Source organism: Seriola aureovittata, chromosome 6 (assembly GCF_021018895.1).
Source record: "Seriola aureovittata isolate HTS-2021-v1 ecotype China chromosome 6, ASM2101889v1, whole genome shotgun sequence".
NCBI classification, from domain to species: Eukaryota; Metazoa; Chordata; class Actinopteri; order Carangiformes; family Carangidae; genus Seriola; species Seriola aureovittata.
Genome location: NC_079369.1, coordinates 27,582,747 through 27,599,760, shown reverse-complemented (window position 1 = coordinate 27,599,760; position 17,014 = coordinate 27,582,747). Strand labels below are relative to the sequence as shown.

General features: G+C 40.1%; 1 protein-coding gene across 1 annotated transcript; it reads right to left on the bottom strand.

Annotated features, from left to right (window-relative positions):
* Positions 1-658: 658 nt before the first annotated feature.
* Positions 659-8,532, bottom strand: sgta (small glutamine rich tetratricopeptide repeat co-chaperone alpha). The gene is made up of 12 exons (XM_056379431.1): positions 8,401-8,532; positions 7,076-7,222; positions 5,767-5,870; positions 5,456-5,546; positions 5,241-5,340; positions 4,611-4,715; positions 3,701-3,836; positions 3,556-3,618; positions 2,837-2,874; positions 2,520-2,750; positions 2,271-2,393; positions 659-995 (listed from the first exon to the last, which is right to left on the bottom strand). The coding sequence occupies exons 2-11, from the start codon at positions 7,173-7,175 to the stop codon at positions 2,282-2,284; spliced, it is 1,080 nt and encodes a 359-aa protein (XP_056235406.1). The 5' UTR covers positions 7,176-7,222; positions 8,401-8,532; the 3' UTR covers positions 659-995; positions 2,271-2,281.
* Positions 8,533-17,014: the final 8,482 nt, after the last annotated feature.

Below are 17,014 nucleotides of genomic sequence, written 5' to 3'. Positions count from 1 at the left end.
TGATCTGTGTTGTCAGCTGTGAGACCTTATATAGACAGGTGTGTGTCCAATCAGCTGACTTTACCACTGGTGGACTCCAGTCAGGGTATAGAAACATCTCAGAGATGATCCAGAGAAATGGAGGAACCTGAGTCACAGTTAAGTGTCTGAATACTTGTGTCTGTGAGATTTCACTTTTTAATACATTTGCAAACATTTCTAACATGCCATCATCATTATTATATATGTGTTTATATTTAATTGAAATAGTTATCTGTTTTCTTCCCTCTGTGAATTTAAAGCTGCCGCCCAGGAAGATAAAGCACGACACATTTGATTGACAGGAGTGAAAAGTCATCAGACAGGAAGTGTAAAATGTTGAGATGCTCTTTTAATTTCCAAACTGTGTTTAAACAGCTCTGTCTCCGCATAGCTCCATGTCACCTGCCACACACAGGATTAGCGCACACACACACACACGCGCACACACACACACACACACACACACACACACACACACACACACACACACACACACACACACACACACACACACACACACACACAACACACACACACACACACACACACACACACACACACACACACACACACACACACACACACACACACGAGAAGGTACTGGACCAAACGTTGCATTTAAAGTTACACTGTGTAGTTTTTAGAAAAAAAAAAAAAGAAGACATTTCAAGCTGTTTTAACCTGCTTCACTACAGCTGTTTAACATCTGGGACCATGATGCTATCAGAGCACGACTTATTAGAATTAATCTGTGTTTGATATCAAAGTGTTCTTCCTAAAAACTACACAGCGCTGCAGAAAGTGGGTGTAGTTTTTGGTGGCGTGGCTCCTGAATCTCTCTCTCATGCAGGAATTATTCAGTGATGGAAAAAACAAAAAACTTCCTTTTAGTCCTTCGAGTTATAATGATCCAAATCAGAAAGAAAAAAGGGCAGACGGTCTGTTCGTCTCCTCCACACACACACCTGTACAACCTGAAACACAGAGGAAACACAAAAGATCAACCACCGCTGAAATAAAACCGGAAACAAGACAACGGAGGAGAAAAGTCAAAATAAAAAGGAACAGACTGCATCAAAATGTGCTGATGTCAAAGTCTGTTTATAACCTGTGAGGCTGAAGAATATCAGGCCAGGTAACAGCTTTATTGTAGAGACTTTATTTCTACTATTTTGTCTTTTATTTGAGTCCTTCCCATTTCCTGACCTCCTGTTTACAAGGAAATCTCCACACTTCCTCCATGTTTACCTGTTGTCTTGATAAATATTGTATAATGTTCATTTCCACAGCAGTGATCCATCAGTACAACAACTAAGTCACCAACAGTTTCTGCTCTCTAACAGAAATTCACAATTAAAAAAAGAGGAAGTTGTAGAGATGAAATGTTTAATGTTGTTAAACACAAATTGTTCTAAGTTAAAAACAGTAAAATAATTATATTTAAAAAGTTCAGCATTTTCCTCTTCTTCTGTGTTTTATTTGATCCATCAGAAGATATATTTGTGGTTTAAGAACCAAAAACCATCTCAATGTAGTTTTACATCTCCTCTCAGGCTTCTCTCTGGAGCTCTGGTACCAACAGGTCACTGAGCCAATCAGAAGAGAGGAGGCTCTGAGCTTATCTTCTGAATGGCTCACTGTTTTCTGAGTGATCTGATAAAAAATATAGCATATTTCAGATAAACACTCAGAGAAACCAAATCCTACAAAGTTGGATGGTGGGTTCAGGTGGGCAGGGCTTGGTGACTGCTTTGTTGTGACATCACAAAGTCCTGACAGCTGGTTTTAAGGCTCAGTTTCTGAATACAGGCTGTGTGCATTTCTCTGTGGACTGAGACTTTGATACTTTCACAGTATTAATAAAGAACATAGACCTGATCTATAATCAAACAACACATGGGCATCTACCTTTAGACTGTAAGGACCTTTAATTTCACAATAAATGCACAGCCCTAGCCGATTGTCTTAGTTTTTACTTGTTTTTAATTGGCGTTTTAACATTTTGTGATATGTTTTAATTAACTGTTTCTTATCGTTTCTATTGTTACTGTATAAATATATCTATTATTTTTCTTTTTCCTTTTTTCTTTTACGGCTGCAAACTAAATGTTCTCTGTGGGAGGGTAAAGACAAGGATCAGGCGTCTCTGATCTGTCACCAGGTGAATGTCAGACTTCTCACCTGGACAAACTGACCTGAGAACAGTGACTTTACCGTGTTGGGACCCACAGTCTTCAGTGAGTATTTACCATATCTGATGTCACTGCTGCTCCTCGTTTCCGGCGCTTGGCGTTCGGTTGCGGATTTGACTCCTCAGCTGTTCGATAAGTTCGGGGTTCTGCTGCTGCATCTGCTGAGCGAACTGCTGACCTCTGCAACACAAACAGCAACAACACCTGTAAACATCAACCGCCAAAACAACACCGTCTCCCAGCTCCACAAGCCTGCTGGGAAACACGTCTATTCTGATCACCATTACACTTTGATTCAATACGTACGCCTGGATCAGTCCTGATAAATCTCCTGCTCCAGCAGCTCCGGGGGCTGCAGCCCTGGGGGCTGCACCTGCACCTTCACCTGCACCTGCACCTGCACCTGCACCAGCACCAGCACCAGCACCTGGACCTGGACCTGGACCTGCACCTGCACCTGCACCTGCACCCAATCCTCCTCCCAATCCTCCACCTCCCCCCATCCCACCGTATGCTCCGGACATCATCCCTGACATCCTGGAAGAGAACAAGTGGACAGGAAGTCAACTTTAAGAAACCAGAAAAGAAAACAATGACTGAAGGAGCGAATAAACTCGACTTACAGCTGCTGAACCTGAGGGTTGTTCATCAGAGACGACGCCTGCAGAGACAGAGACACAAATCAAGATTAACAACAAATGAGCACTGAGCTGAAACTCACTGTAAAGCTCAGTGAAGCTGAGAGGAGCAGCAAGTTCAGATGATGATGCCTCTGCCACGGAGGTTATGAATTTACTCATCTGTTTGCCTGTCTGCAGGATTACACAAAAACGACTGAACTGATTTGCACCAGACTGGATGGAGGGATGGGTATTTTTAATCACTTTCCTTAACATTGTCTGTCGGGATATTTTTTACATTTTCATCAATTTCTCAGAAATTAAATGACCGGATCTTAATGCAAAATATTCATGGTGTTGATCTATGAGTTTGTACGAGTCAGTGCAGATTCAGATAATAACCTGGATCTCACACTTGTGTAGGACTGTAGGTTCATCACCATCACAGATACCTTCCACACTGACACATTTCATACAGTAGTATTATTAAAATATTTATTATAGCCACTCTAACTGTAACAACTGAAAGAAAAAAAAAAGACATAAAGAAGAAGATCTAGAGCTGCAGTCTGACAATGATCCACTGCTTGGTTTATGTGCTGTGCTCTCTGGTAACACCACATGTGACAGTGATAGATGTTTGGGTTGATGAAGATAGTCCGTGTGAATGTGTTCTATCTGAAGAAGAGAGAAATGAGCTGAAACAGAGTCTGAGGTCTCACCATGTTCATGAAGCCGGGGTTACTGAGCAAACCGGCCAGGTCGACTCCGCCCATCCCTGCCGTCTGAGAGAGGAGACAGAGGAAGAGTGAACACAAACCCAGCTCAGAGTCTCTGCTCAGAAAAGCGTATGTGGTCTGTTCTTACTGGACTGGAGGTCTCCATCTTCTCCTCAGCGATCTTCAGGTTGGTTTTGTAGGTGTCATTGTCGGGGTCGAGCTCCAGAGCTTTTTTGTAGTAACTCGCTGCTTCTGTGTGTTTGTTCAGGCTGGCCAGAGCCAAACTGAAACACAACAACAGGAAACATGTCAGTGACAAGGACTGCGACAGTATCTGTAAAAATTCAAATCAATGAATCAGTAGTTGAAAACACCTCCGTGCTGTTTCTTCAAACCAAGTTTCATTTTTCATAATCTAATGCTCAGAGTTTGGTTTGTAGATGTTTGATAGTTTTATATCGTTAAACACTGACAGCTACCAAAAGGTTGAGGTACGGTGGCCTGGATGTGTCGAGTAAGAAATAAATATGAAACCAGAAAAAAAAAAAAGCTTTTCTGGAGAAAAGATTGAATCACTGAGTTTTCTTGCAGGTTTCTGCTCTGCTGAATCTCTCTCTCTCTCACTCTCTCTCTTGCTCTCTCTACTCGTTTACAGACTACGGAGCCTCTCGCCTATTTTTCACATGACTGTGAATGACTTTTGCTGTGTCTCCCAGCAAAAACAGAAAGAGAAAAGACCAGTTGATGTCATAGTGACATCATTGCAGCAACATCACCTCCCACTATAATTTCTCTGTCTAGACCGAATCTGAATATGATACATATGAATATAAATATATTTTCTAACCATTGTAGCAGTTGCATGTGGAGATAGTGACATTTTAGTGATGTTTTCTGTCAAAAATAAATCAGAAATGAACTTAGAACGAAAAAAAATCCATCATTCAGTAACCTGCAAACTCTATGTAGAGAGAGAGAGAGCTGCAGCAGCTCAATGACGCAGCCATCACACACGCAACACAGGCAGTGGGATCTTGGAGACAAGCAGCTTTTCTTACCCCATCCTTCCGTAGGCTTTGCTGTAGTTTGGGTCGATGCTGATGGCCTGTTCACAGTCCTGCACTGCTCCAGCATAGTTCCCCAGTTTACTGTATGCTGCAGCCCTGCACAGGAAAAAACAACACCTCAACTTAATGGTCAACTATTTTGATAATAGATAAACTGTTTTATGTTGGTCCCAGTTTATCCAGTGTCTTTCATGTTTAGTTTTCTCTTTCACTGAACTGAATCTCTGACAAAAAAGACATTTAAAGATTCATCTGTGGGAAATGATGAGCGGCTTTTCTCAGTATTGTCTGACATTTTATACACAATACAATTCAGAAAATAATAAAATGGATAATATAAATAATTGTTAGTTGCAGCCCTATACATAATTCAACCGTGGGCAACACAGGAACCATAACGTCTCCTCAGAGACAGAAAATACAGCTCATTTCCAGCTGATATGAACATGTGATCTGTTTAAATCCATCAGGATATTTTACAATTTGAATGTGACCGAATCAACAAAACAAGATGGAGAAATTTGTTCATTTGTGATATTTTACTGTTGAAGTTTTAAGCATCTGAAACTGTTTAAGATCTGATCTCCATCATGCCTTTGTGAAGCCCGTCACCACACTGACCTGTTGCAGTAGTAGACGGCGTTCTGAGGGTTGAGGGCGATGGCCTTTGAGTAAAACTCAACAGCCGCTCCAAAGTTCTCCACCTTCATTTGGTCATTACCTGAAGACCAGACGAAACAAAACACATGAACTCGTTACTGGAAAATAAAATGGAGAGAAGAAACCACCAATCAGCTGTGTGGACACTGTGGACCTCCTCTTCCTCCTCGTCTTACCATCTGTTTTCAGCCTCTCGGCCTCGGCTCTCTGTTCCTCACTGACGGAGTTTGGGGTGGAGTTGTTGTTGACCTGTGACTCAGCTGGATGCTGGGATAGACACAAACACTGAGTCAGACACATCCAGGAGAATGAGCAACGACAGCACCACTGCATCAGATGATGACATCATTTCACAACACACTAGAACAGTCCTCATTCTTCTGTTACAGGCGAACTCCACCTATTTCACACGTCAGAGTCGCCTCAGCTGTTCATATAACATCTGTATCACCAACATGCAGGACCTGACAACAGGCTGTTTCTGTACCTTGGCTGTGGCTGAGGCAAAGATTTCTGGTAACGTCATGGGGACGGCGAGGCTCTGGTCATCGGTCGACACCTCAAACGCCGTCTCCAAACACTGAACAGCCACTGCAGAATAAGGTCATTTTAACAGGGAGGAAAGACACAAAGTAAGATAATCAAGAAGAAGAAGAACTGATTCATCTGTAAAATCAATGTAAAAATTCCCAACACTTGATTATTCTTAAGTGGTGTCTGCATTCTAGAATCATACATCTTATTTACATTTTGTTTGAAAAATAACTTTTTGTTAAAACTAAGGGTGGCAGCAGGATCACAAACAATATCACAACTCAGTATAAAATAAACAGACATTTATTTTTTAAACATCAGGTCAGGTTTGTGCAGTAGTCAACCACAATCCTGTAATTTTTGAAGACAAAAAAAATCATCACAGAATCATTACATTTTTAACCATTAACATCTTGATTTAAAGCAGCAATTTATATTTTTTTTTGTCAGCAGCAGATGGTGGTGATTGCCTCCTGACAAGAGCCTCAGTCATCATTGTCTTTATAAGACAAGAGGTTATAATACGTCCTCTGAGCAGCTACATCTTCAGGACAGACTGGAGGTTGCAGCGATGAGACAGACTGGGGCTAGCTGGTTAGCATGCTAACTTCAGTAGAAGAAAAGCTGTGATAGAGACAAGAGTTAACATTGGTGTGTGTTTCCACCTCTAGAGACAGCTGTTGGTGAGTACAGGAATGAAGATTGATGCTGAACTCACAATGTTTCCTCTAGACTGGTAAGTAAACAGCTGCTGATGCTAACGTTAGCTATGTAGAAATAGCAAAAACTTATAAATGACTCCTTTAAAACCTTTTTCATAACTCAATAATGTGAAGATTCAGGAAGTTAACGACCTGTAACCTTAACTGTTAAGAATCATATCAGTTTTAGTATGTTCATGTTTCAGACATACATCATAAACAAGGCAACAGTACTAACAGCTCAACTTCCCTGCATTCAAGCACTGGTTATCCTACGCTACACAGATGCACGTGTTAAACGGTTGTTACTGTTATTGTTTTTTTAGAAGTCGATGTGTGCACATTCGCTGTGCTGCTGCCAAACTGCTGAAAGTAGCTTAAACCTGGGTTTAGTTTCACCCACAAGCAGAACCCTAACTTAGCTCCAGGAGCTTGTCCCCAAAGGAGAACCAACAACATTATGTTCAGTTCCTGTCACAGGATAGAACCGTTCCGCCAACTCAAACCGGATCGCAGGACTGGCTGTTTTGGTCATGTATCCCCACATCAGCTCTGACTCACCCTCCAGACTCTCCTGGGCCCCTGAGGACAGATTCCCTGACTGGAGCTGATCGTGAAGGAACTGGATGATGGAGAAGGCGAGACGCTTGTTGTCTGTCATGGTGACGGAGGCTCAGACCTCTCTGTGTTCACTGAGGGAGGGAGACCCTGAAACAGCAACAAGAGGAAGAACTGGTTGTTATTTAGCTAGTATATACCATGATAAATGTCTGATAAACACATTATTACTCATGTCAGAATCAGAATAAGCTTTATTGTCCAAATGTTTATGTGTACAAAGGATCTGAAAAAAATTATATAAAAAACAGATACAAACTATAAATTCTAGTTTTACATGGTTGTTATTGTTGTTTGCTGTTATTACGACTGACTCACGGTTCATGGGACTGATGTCATTTCAGACTGAATCTCACTGCTGTTTCTGTCAGTTTAACTGGCTCCCGTTAGCATTAGCCTGGAGAATATTCTGCCAGCTCAGACTCACTGTAACTGCCTAAGCACCGCTAAAAGCAGCCAGCTAGCAGTCGCTGTGTTTGATCATGAATCAGGGTGAAACTGAACTGCCGACTTGCTGATAACAAGCGGACAACTAACTAACTGTGGGTCCGAGATGACATTTGAAACCGCAGCTGCTCACTGTGAAGAGGTTACTTGAACTCTTACTCATTTTAAATGAACAAAGGTTCATTTTTAGCTTAGCCTGCTAGCATGCCAACAAAACAGCAAATGCACAGCGCACGCTCCAATTACGTTTGTATACCGTCACTTGGAAAATAAAGTTTTTACGAAACTCCAGCCAAAATCCTGACAGTTAAACGCTTCCACGCATATCAGCCACGGGAAGTGAGTGTCACAAAGACATTTAGTAGAAATCGCGACACGCTCATATCTTGTAAGGAAATTCGGCAGATAGTTGACTCATAGGGTGGGAACACTTTCTGATTTAAGCCAGTCACGACCAACGGTCACTAATGTAGGTGTTTTAACAACAGGCAACCCCCCAGCTAAAAGCTGCAATTGAATAAATATAAATGTTACTTGGTCCATACAACTTATGCCGAATTAAAGATTGGTTCATAACAGTTTATTGTACGTTGTGACTTGTGTTCTAATGGACGCATGGTTCTACTCAGAATCAAAACCGTGTTCTATATCCAGAGTTTTGGAAGGAGCTTGGCGTGACGTGTTCTGCCAGCCACAGCGGCATGATGCTAACGGCTAGCTAGCTCCAATATCACTTTCCGTTGACTGCAACGATGTTGCCATCTACAATAAACTGTCAGGCTGCCAGATCTAACGGCAAAACACGGTAACGTTTTTCCTACCAGCTGTCTTTCCGGTGTGGATTATCCCGGTAACGGAGAGTTGACGTTAGCTCCGCTGCTTCGAGTGGTCGTAGCCGCCTGCTAGCCAATTAGCTTGTCGCGGAGTTATGTCGTCATGTGAAGGCGTCGTTGTGGTGTGCTTTGCTATGATAGACCGGAATACCGGAAATGTGGCAAACTCACTTTCAGAATAAAGTAGTAAAAACTTCAAACTAATATACTAGCATAAACATTTAGTCCAAATTAAAATACCAAACTGTTAGTTCAGCAAAGCAGTGCTAAATAGTGTCTTACACTGTATTATTGTAGTAAAATTTTGAAGGACTCCCATTTAATGCTACTATATACTTCTTCTCCACTATTTTGCAGGGCAAAATATTATACTTTTTTACTTACGCTGCTCAAAAAACCTAAAGGAACACTTAAATCACACATCGGATCTTGATGAAAGAATTACTCAAGTTGAAAAATCTTTACTGATGTACATTGTATAATTTGTTGAGAACAAAATGATGTAACAACTGTCAATGGAAACCAAAATCATCAATCCACTGATGGCTGGATTCACAATCACACTGAAAATCAATGAAAAAAATAGAAGTCACAGGCTGATCAAACTAGCGTGAATTTCATCACAGCAAGTCATAATGTGACTCAGTAGTGTGTATGGCTCACGCATGGCTGTATGACTCCCTACAATGTCTGGGCATGCTCCTGCTGAGTTGGCGAATGGTGTCCCTTGGATCCTCTCCCAGACCTGGATCAAGGCATCAGTGAGCTCCTGGACAGAATGTGGCAGTACTTGGCAGCGGCAGATTGCACCGATGCATAACGTCCTATAGGTGCTCAATTGGATTTAGTTCAGGGGAACATGTGGGTCAGTCAATGGCATCAGTGCCTTCATCATCCAGGAACTGTCTATACACTCTGGCCACATGAGGCCTGGCGTTGTCCTGCACCAGGAGGATCCCAGGGCCCACTGCACCAGCGTCAGGTCTGACAATCAAGGATTTCATTCCGGTACCCAACAGCAGTCAGGGTACTGCTGGCTGTGACATGGAGGTCTGTGCGGCCCTCCAAGGATCTGCCTCCCCAGACCATCACTGACCCACCATCAAACCGGTCATGCTGGATGATGTTACAGGCAGCATAACATTCACCACGTTATCTCCAGACTCTTTCACGCCTGTCACATGTGCTCAGGGTGAACCTGCTCTCATCTGTGACGAGAACGAGGCACCAATGGCAGACCTGACAATTCTGGTGTTCTCTGGTGAATTCAAATCTAGCTGCATGGTGCTGGGCTGTGAGCACAGCTACCACTATAGGATGTCAGACCCTCATGCCACCCTCATGGAGTCTGATTCTGACACTTTGGTCAGAAACATGCACACCAGTAGCCTGCTGGAGGTCATATTGTAGGGCTCTGGCAGTGCTCCTCCTGTTCCTCCATGCACAAAGGAGCAGGTACCAGTCCTGCTGCTGGGTTGATGCCCTTCTACGGCCCTGTCCAGCTCTCCTCGTGGAGTCTCCTGGTATCTCCTCCATGCTCTTGAGACTGTGCTGGGAGACACAGCAAACCTTCTTGTCACCATACATATGGATGTGCCATCCTGGAGGAGCTGGACTACCTGTGCAACCTGATTGGGCTGCAGGTACCACCTCATGCCACCAGTAGTGACAAGGACACCAACAAAACACAAAACTAGGGAAGAACCGGTCACTAAGGATAAGAAGAGAATGTCTTTTGCCACCACATGCAAAACTCTTTCCTTTTTGGGGGTTGTCCTGCTTTTGCCTCTTCATTGCACTTGTTGTTACTTTCATTTGCACCAAAGCAGGTGAAACTGATTTACAATCACTTGTGCTTCCTAAATGGACAGATTGATATCCCTGAAGTTTAACTGACTTGGTGTTATACTCTGATGATTTAGTGTTCCCTTCATTTTTTGGAGCAGTGTACATTTATTTGGTAGCATTAGTTACTAGCTACTTTTTAGAATTTAACAAAATGTTGAAGTTAAGTCCACACAAATGTGTTTCTGAAAATTTGCTTGTTTAGCAGTTCATTTCTCTTTCTCTAAAACAATATACCTAAAGATGATTAAAACTCCAAAGTAAATTGTTACACACTGATTTATTAGACACTGTTAAGTTATTATTAAAAAGAGACCACTGACACAGACAGTTTATATCTGTTTATTCAGCACAAATCACTTAAAGCCATATTCATAAGAAGCAAGCAACATTATCTGGTAGCACTTGCTTTGCATATAGGAAACATGAACCCACATATAGAACCATTTTCATGACAGCAACTTCAAGTTTATCTAATTAAGATACAAAATAAGTTTCAGGGGGTTAAAAGCTGTTTTAGTAATTAAGAATGATAACTGATCACTAATATTTTACATAGATTAAGACGATTTCATAATAACTCAACTAGTAGTTCCTTGTCTTTAAAGCGGCATTAATCAATGTCTTCATATTAGAAACAGGTCATGTGAGACTGTGATTGAAAATTAATCAGTTGTAGTGATGCACTCACTGAGAATCTGCAGCTTCACTGAGCTTTTTAGCCTCTTTAGCTCCTAGTTTTGGTGATTAATTAATTAATTGAATTCTATTTAATTAATTAATTAATTAATTAGTTAATTAATTTAAACTCAGTTAAAAAGATGGAAGAAACAAAGACAAGAAATAAAATAATGACACCCCAACAAACCAAAGAAAATGCAAAGACATCATCATTATGTACAGTATATCATCTTTGCTTGATGATTTATAAAACATCATCTGATTTCTGGTTGTACCAGAGTCCAGAAGCCCTGAGAGAAAACATTTTAACTGATGTGTGCACAAGCTTCATGCTCGTCTTGATATCAGATATATACCTCTGAGCACAATAATGAAACTCTATCAGGTCGTATATGAATAATTCTCCCAGCTTCCACAGCAGAAGACGAGTAACACTATCTATCAGAGTGACTTTGACAGTCGCCACCACATCTTGTGGTGACAGTCAGATAAACTGATATCAACTTCACTGACGTTCAGGTTTCAGAACGTCATCTTCCTTTATTTGTTTATTTATGTATTTATTTAAATCAGCTTGTTTATTTCCATTCCCTTATCTGTCAATCATGGATCATTTTTTAGTCACTGCATTATTGTTTAACTGTGACCTCTGACCTTTGGCCTCCAAGATGGAGCCTCATAAGATTTGGGATTTAGGATACGAAGCCTGTTTCATTGATGGAGTCGCTGTAGCTGTAGCCCTGATACACCAAGACAACCACTGTTACTGAGGACTGTTGGGTCTGAATCCAGAAATGAGTCTCGATCAATTTGAAGTTCTCATAGAGTCCAGTTAGGTTTATTTTTAAACATTTTCCAGTGAGTAATCTTATTTTTCATGAGCTACTTGCTCCAAATATTGTTGGTTCTGATTCAAAATTATTAAACCTATAAGTTTGAAATATGATATGATACAAATACGATAAAAACTAAAGGAAAAACTGAGCTTTAACAAAAGCTATAGTGTGCCAGTAAGTTAAGAGGACAACTTTTAGTCCTGTCTTGACTACAGTTGTTTTCCACCAAATGAGTCTGAGATCCTCTGAAAGATCCATTCTGGTCTCTCCACAGACCAGGCTCACCACTTAGAAACATTAAAAATATCTTTTTTAAAACTGAAGAAAAACAGAAGAAAAAATTCAGTATACAGAAAATCCTGTTCTTTCTTTTTAAACCCTTGTGTTTTTTATGAATATTTGTAAAAACAGAAATCAGCGAGTATAAAATGGTCTGTCTCTCTTTGGGCTACTGGACTTTATATATATATATCATTATTATTGAATATATTATTATATTATTATTTATTATTATATTAAGCAATTTAAAACATTTTTAATGATAAAAATATATAATAATAATAATAATAAAGTGCTACAATATTATTTTTAATACTATTGTTGTTTAAATCACTCATCATAGGATCAGCCAGACTTCATCCTTGTTGAGCCACTGTTGTGTTTTACCAAATCAAATTATATTATGTCTTATTTGTTTTCCAATCTGAGTCATAGCAGCTGGAGTCTATGACACTGGCAAGTCGGCAGTCTTCTACGCTTGGAGCATTTGGAGATAACAAACCAGATGACCAGACCCACAATGACAACAGCAACTATGATCCCGCAGATAACAAGTCCAAATATCAGATTGTGCAAACGCTGAGTCTTAGAGAGACAGATCAAGGAGGTGTTCACTGAAAGGAGAAAAAGACAAGAGGAAACAGATCATAAACACTGACATTGACTTAGACTCAAATATCTCAATAGCTGTTTGATGATTGTGATGAAATGTGGTTCAGACATTCATGCTCCCAACGGGATGAACAGTAGTAACTTTGCTGATATTCTGACTTTTCCTCTAGTGCCACCATCAGGTCAAAATACTTTGCTTTGTGACCAAACACCTGCAAAACTAATGGGATTTCCCATCAGCCTTAGCTGTACTTTGTGTTTACTAATAAGTATGAAGTGTTAGGATGCCAACACGCTAAACTACAATTGTGAACATGGTCAACATTATGAAAGTGCAAATTTTGAGCTAATTCAACAATGCATATTTTCATTTTATGCTACTTTATACTTCTCTCCTACATTGTTTTTTTTTATCTCTGTTACATTTATTTGACAGACGTGATTATTGTTACTAATTACTTATCAGATTAAGATTAGATAAAAAATGATGCAGTGTTTTACTTTAAACTAACCTGTAGCATGTAAAGTGCCTAAAAATTGACAAGTCACAATATCAATAATGCCCCAAAATAATAATAATAATAAAATAAATTGTTATTAATAATATAACAAAGGAGTTTCTGCATAATGAGTACTTTTACTTTTAAGTACATTTTGAATGCAGGACTTTTACTGATGATGTCCCCAGTATTTGATTATTTTATATACCTAGACATATTCTATATTATTAGGAAAACATAAAAATAACATGCAGTAAAGGTTGATATTGATCATGATTGATACTGAACATGTGAACTGTCTCTGACCACAGGCCTTTGTATTTAGACCTGGTACACAAACACTGATAAAAGGTCAGTCTGCAGATCAGGTAGTTTATTTACACTTAGTCCCACACACTGTTCTTCTGCCCCAGATGCTCACTACAGTTCCACAACAACCATTAATCTGCCGCTAAAAATAGTCCCCAACAGATGCTTAATGTGTTTCTTCCTGTTAGTCTTTTAAGATTTACGTGTCTAACATGTGGTAACAGTAAATACCACTATTTAGAGATGTCGATTACACCTGGCCGCATCCAAATAACAATGTGGTTTCAAATTCTGGAAGCAAGATCTGAAACCACAGCAGCATGAACACTTCATTAAATCTGACATGTGTGGTAACTCACCAATGCACGAGGGAAGATCCTGTTCCAAGTAAAGGCTGCAGTTCACTGTAAAACAGAAACATCATGTCAGGAACAAATAAGTACATGTGTTAATGATGAGTAAAAGCTATGATGAGAAAGTTGGACTGTCATTGTTCATCATCATGTCATAGTTTTTATTAAGATTAATTTAAATGACGCTTTCGTTTGCCAAAACAACAGCGGATATGATTCAGGTTTCCCTCCAAATTTAGCACAGACTTTAAGACTTTGATCTGTCAAAAGAAAAAGCAATTGTTTCCCGCCTATGACTAGACTGGTTGATGGAGACAAACAGCTGGTGGAGCTGATTCTCCGGTCGCTGCCAGTAAACCACAGAGTTAGAAGACGATGAGCTTTTCATGATATTTCAACTTGTTTCCAAATTGAAATTTTGCATACACACAAGTGGATGGAAACACTGACACACATGTAAAACATGACTAAGGGAAATAACCACAACTACCATGTGAAGTTGTGGTTATTCTAAATGGTCACAAGTGAAAGAAGCTGAGAACGACCAGATTAATTTTAACAATGCATTGTATTTTAAAAGCTTATTGTGTGTTTTTTATTTTACGTTTTTTATGTAAAATCCAAAACTGTAGCAAAAAAGAAAATAGTTCCAACCACTGTCAGATACATGTAATGGAGTAAAATTTACTTAAAGGTTCTGTAATGAGATTCTAAACAATAAGCAGCAAACAGATAATATTGGTATAGATAGATTGATATGTTGAACTTGTGATCAGACAAATGGAAAAATGCATCAATAAAAGCAAAATGCAACAAATAAGATGCAAATGTTCACTTGTGCCCTTCTCTAATGCAATGGTTTAATGCTGTTTATCAACTACTCACATTCACATCAGAGCTGTGGATGAAAATGTGGATCCATTTGCATTTTCTTTTGCTGACTTTCTCAGAATTTGGTTAAACTTTGCACGACATTTGGATGGAAACCTGGCTACTGTAAATTGTATTTTTGTGTCATTGTTATTATTATAAAAGTATTATATATATCTAGGTGTAAATATTGCAGCTGCTTTAAGTGCAGTACTTGGGTAAATGTAGTTTGTTAAATGGTGTTCTACTCTGCTGAAACACACAATGGTTTGATTTTTAAAAGTGTAAGTTCAGTATGACAACATCACTGAGTTCCTCAGTCTTTGTAGCTACAGTGTATTCAGAAAGTTCCCAGACCCCTTCGCTTTGTTCACATCTTTTGATGCTGCAGCTTTATGCTAAAATCCCTGCATATGATGGAGCCAGACTCGCTGAGTCATCAGGGGAGAGGCCCTTTTAATAAATTTGCAAAAATTTCAAAAATGCAGACTTCACTTTGTCATTGTGGGGTATTGAGTGTAGACTGATGAGGGGGAAATTTGGGAGTTTCAAGAGGGTCTGACTGATCTGCAACTTTGTTTTGCGGTGTTGCAAATGTGGCAAATTCTCATAAATGACTTTTATAACCTTTATACTGAAAACAGATAGTTTCCGTTTTGCAACTGGAGGTTTTCATGCAGCACTCACCCATGCAGCGTGTGGTCTCCCTTACCTAAAAACAGAATAATGGAGAAGTGAGAGTTAAAATTAGATTTTCAGTGCGGAACTCAGGTCTGCATGTAAAACTCAGTGCTGGTGTTTTAGTTTGGTGTCAGTTTAATAGTCAGTGACTTTTCTCTTTTTAATTGATAAATTGACTTTTGACTAAAAGTCAATTTAAAAAATTTGTTTGATTTAAAGTGGACATTTCCGGACATGTCAGGACATGTCCAGGTGTGGGTGGCAGGAATAAGTGATTACTATAATGAGATGTTGTTACAGTGGTGACTGATGACAAACAAACATTCACCTGGACTCAAGGATGAACTGATTTTGGCGTTGTGAACGCAATATCCCAGTAACACCTTGAGGGAACTTCTTGAAATTTTGTGCAAATATTAATTTGGACTCGAGGACAGACTGATTAGATTTTGGTGGTCAAAGGTCAAGGTCATGGTGACCTCACAAAACGCAATTTTGGCCTTGTGAATAAGATATCTCAAGAACACAAAAAGTGTTTTGGCAGAGGCACAAACAACTGTGAAGCAGTAATTCTATGTTTTTTTTAATTTATTTGAAGGGAGTTCAACTACTTGTATTTCCACCTCTACTCCCTTCTGCTTTTTTCATCAGGTCAGTATGAAATTTGACTTTTGTGTGAAAGATTGTAAGGGTCTGATGTTGGCACTTAGTCTGAATATGAAGCTCTTGTTTACCCCAGAACAGTCCCTTAAGTAGGTCAGGTGGTCCAGGCAGGACTTCAGGACAATGGACTGGTTGGTGAGAGTCTGGACCAGGTCTCGATCATAGTCAGCGTTACGAGCAATCACAGTTTTCTGAAAAATGAAAACAAGATAGACGCCCATCGGCAGTCGAGTCAGTTTGTACACGCACAGACCGTCGTGATCAGGTGGGGCTTCCCCCGGATTTTTATCATCACATTGTTTATTTTTAAAAAAAAAAGAAGGCGGAAGAAGAAAAGAGATGTGTGAGTGGGGTTGTCATTGCAGAATATTGTGGAAAACATCAAACACGGGGAAGTAGATTAAAACATCTAGACTCTCCTTATGACAATCTTTCATCACAACATCTGAATTTGCTGCTCATCAGCAACAACTCAACAGCGTTGTCTTAGGAAAGTGAACACACTGTGGAATCCACAGAAAACAAGAGTGACAAGCAACTAAGCCAAGAGACAGACTGGTGCTGACTCATCATGCAGCTGTTTTATTCCTCCGGCAAGAGTTAAACTCCCTCCGGCACAGATCTCAGGGTCTTTGAGACACACAAGTCTCTCCACCAAATCATGACCTCAGCATCAGAGCTTATTAAAGATCCTCACTGCAAACACATGTGGGGCTGAGTGTGTGGGACTTACGTTGCGGTCCTCCCAGCAGGTCGTACACCTGGATGAAAGGGGCGGCTCAGTCAGCTGGTACCTGAACGTGGCATCAGACTGTTGTGTGACGTTGCACTTTAGAGACGATGAAGACTCGGCTGCAGCTGAAGAAAGCTGAAACAGCTGAGCCACAAGAACTGAAAATGAATGACAAAGAAGGCAGTCAAGACACTTGAGTAAGACTCATGTCTCTGCACGTAGAATCAGAATCACTTCCTT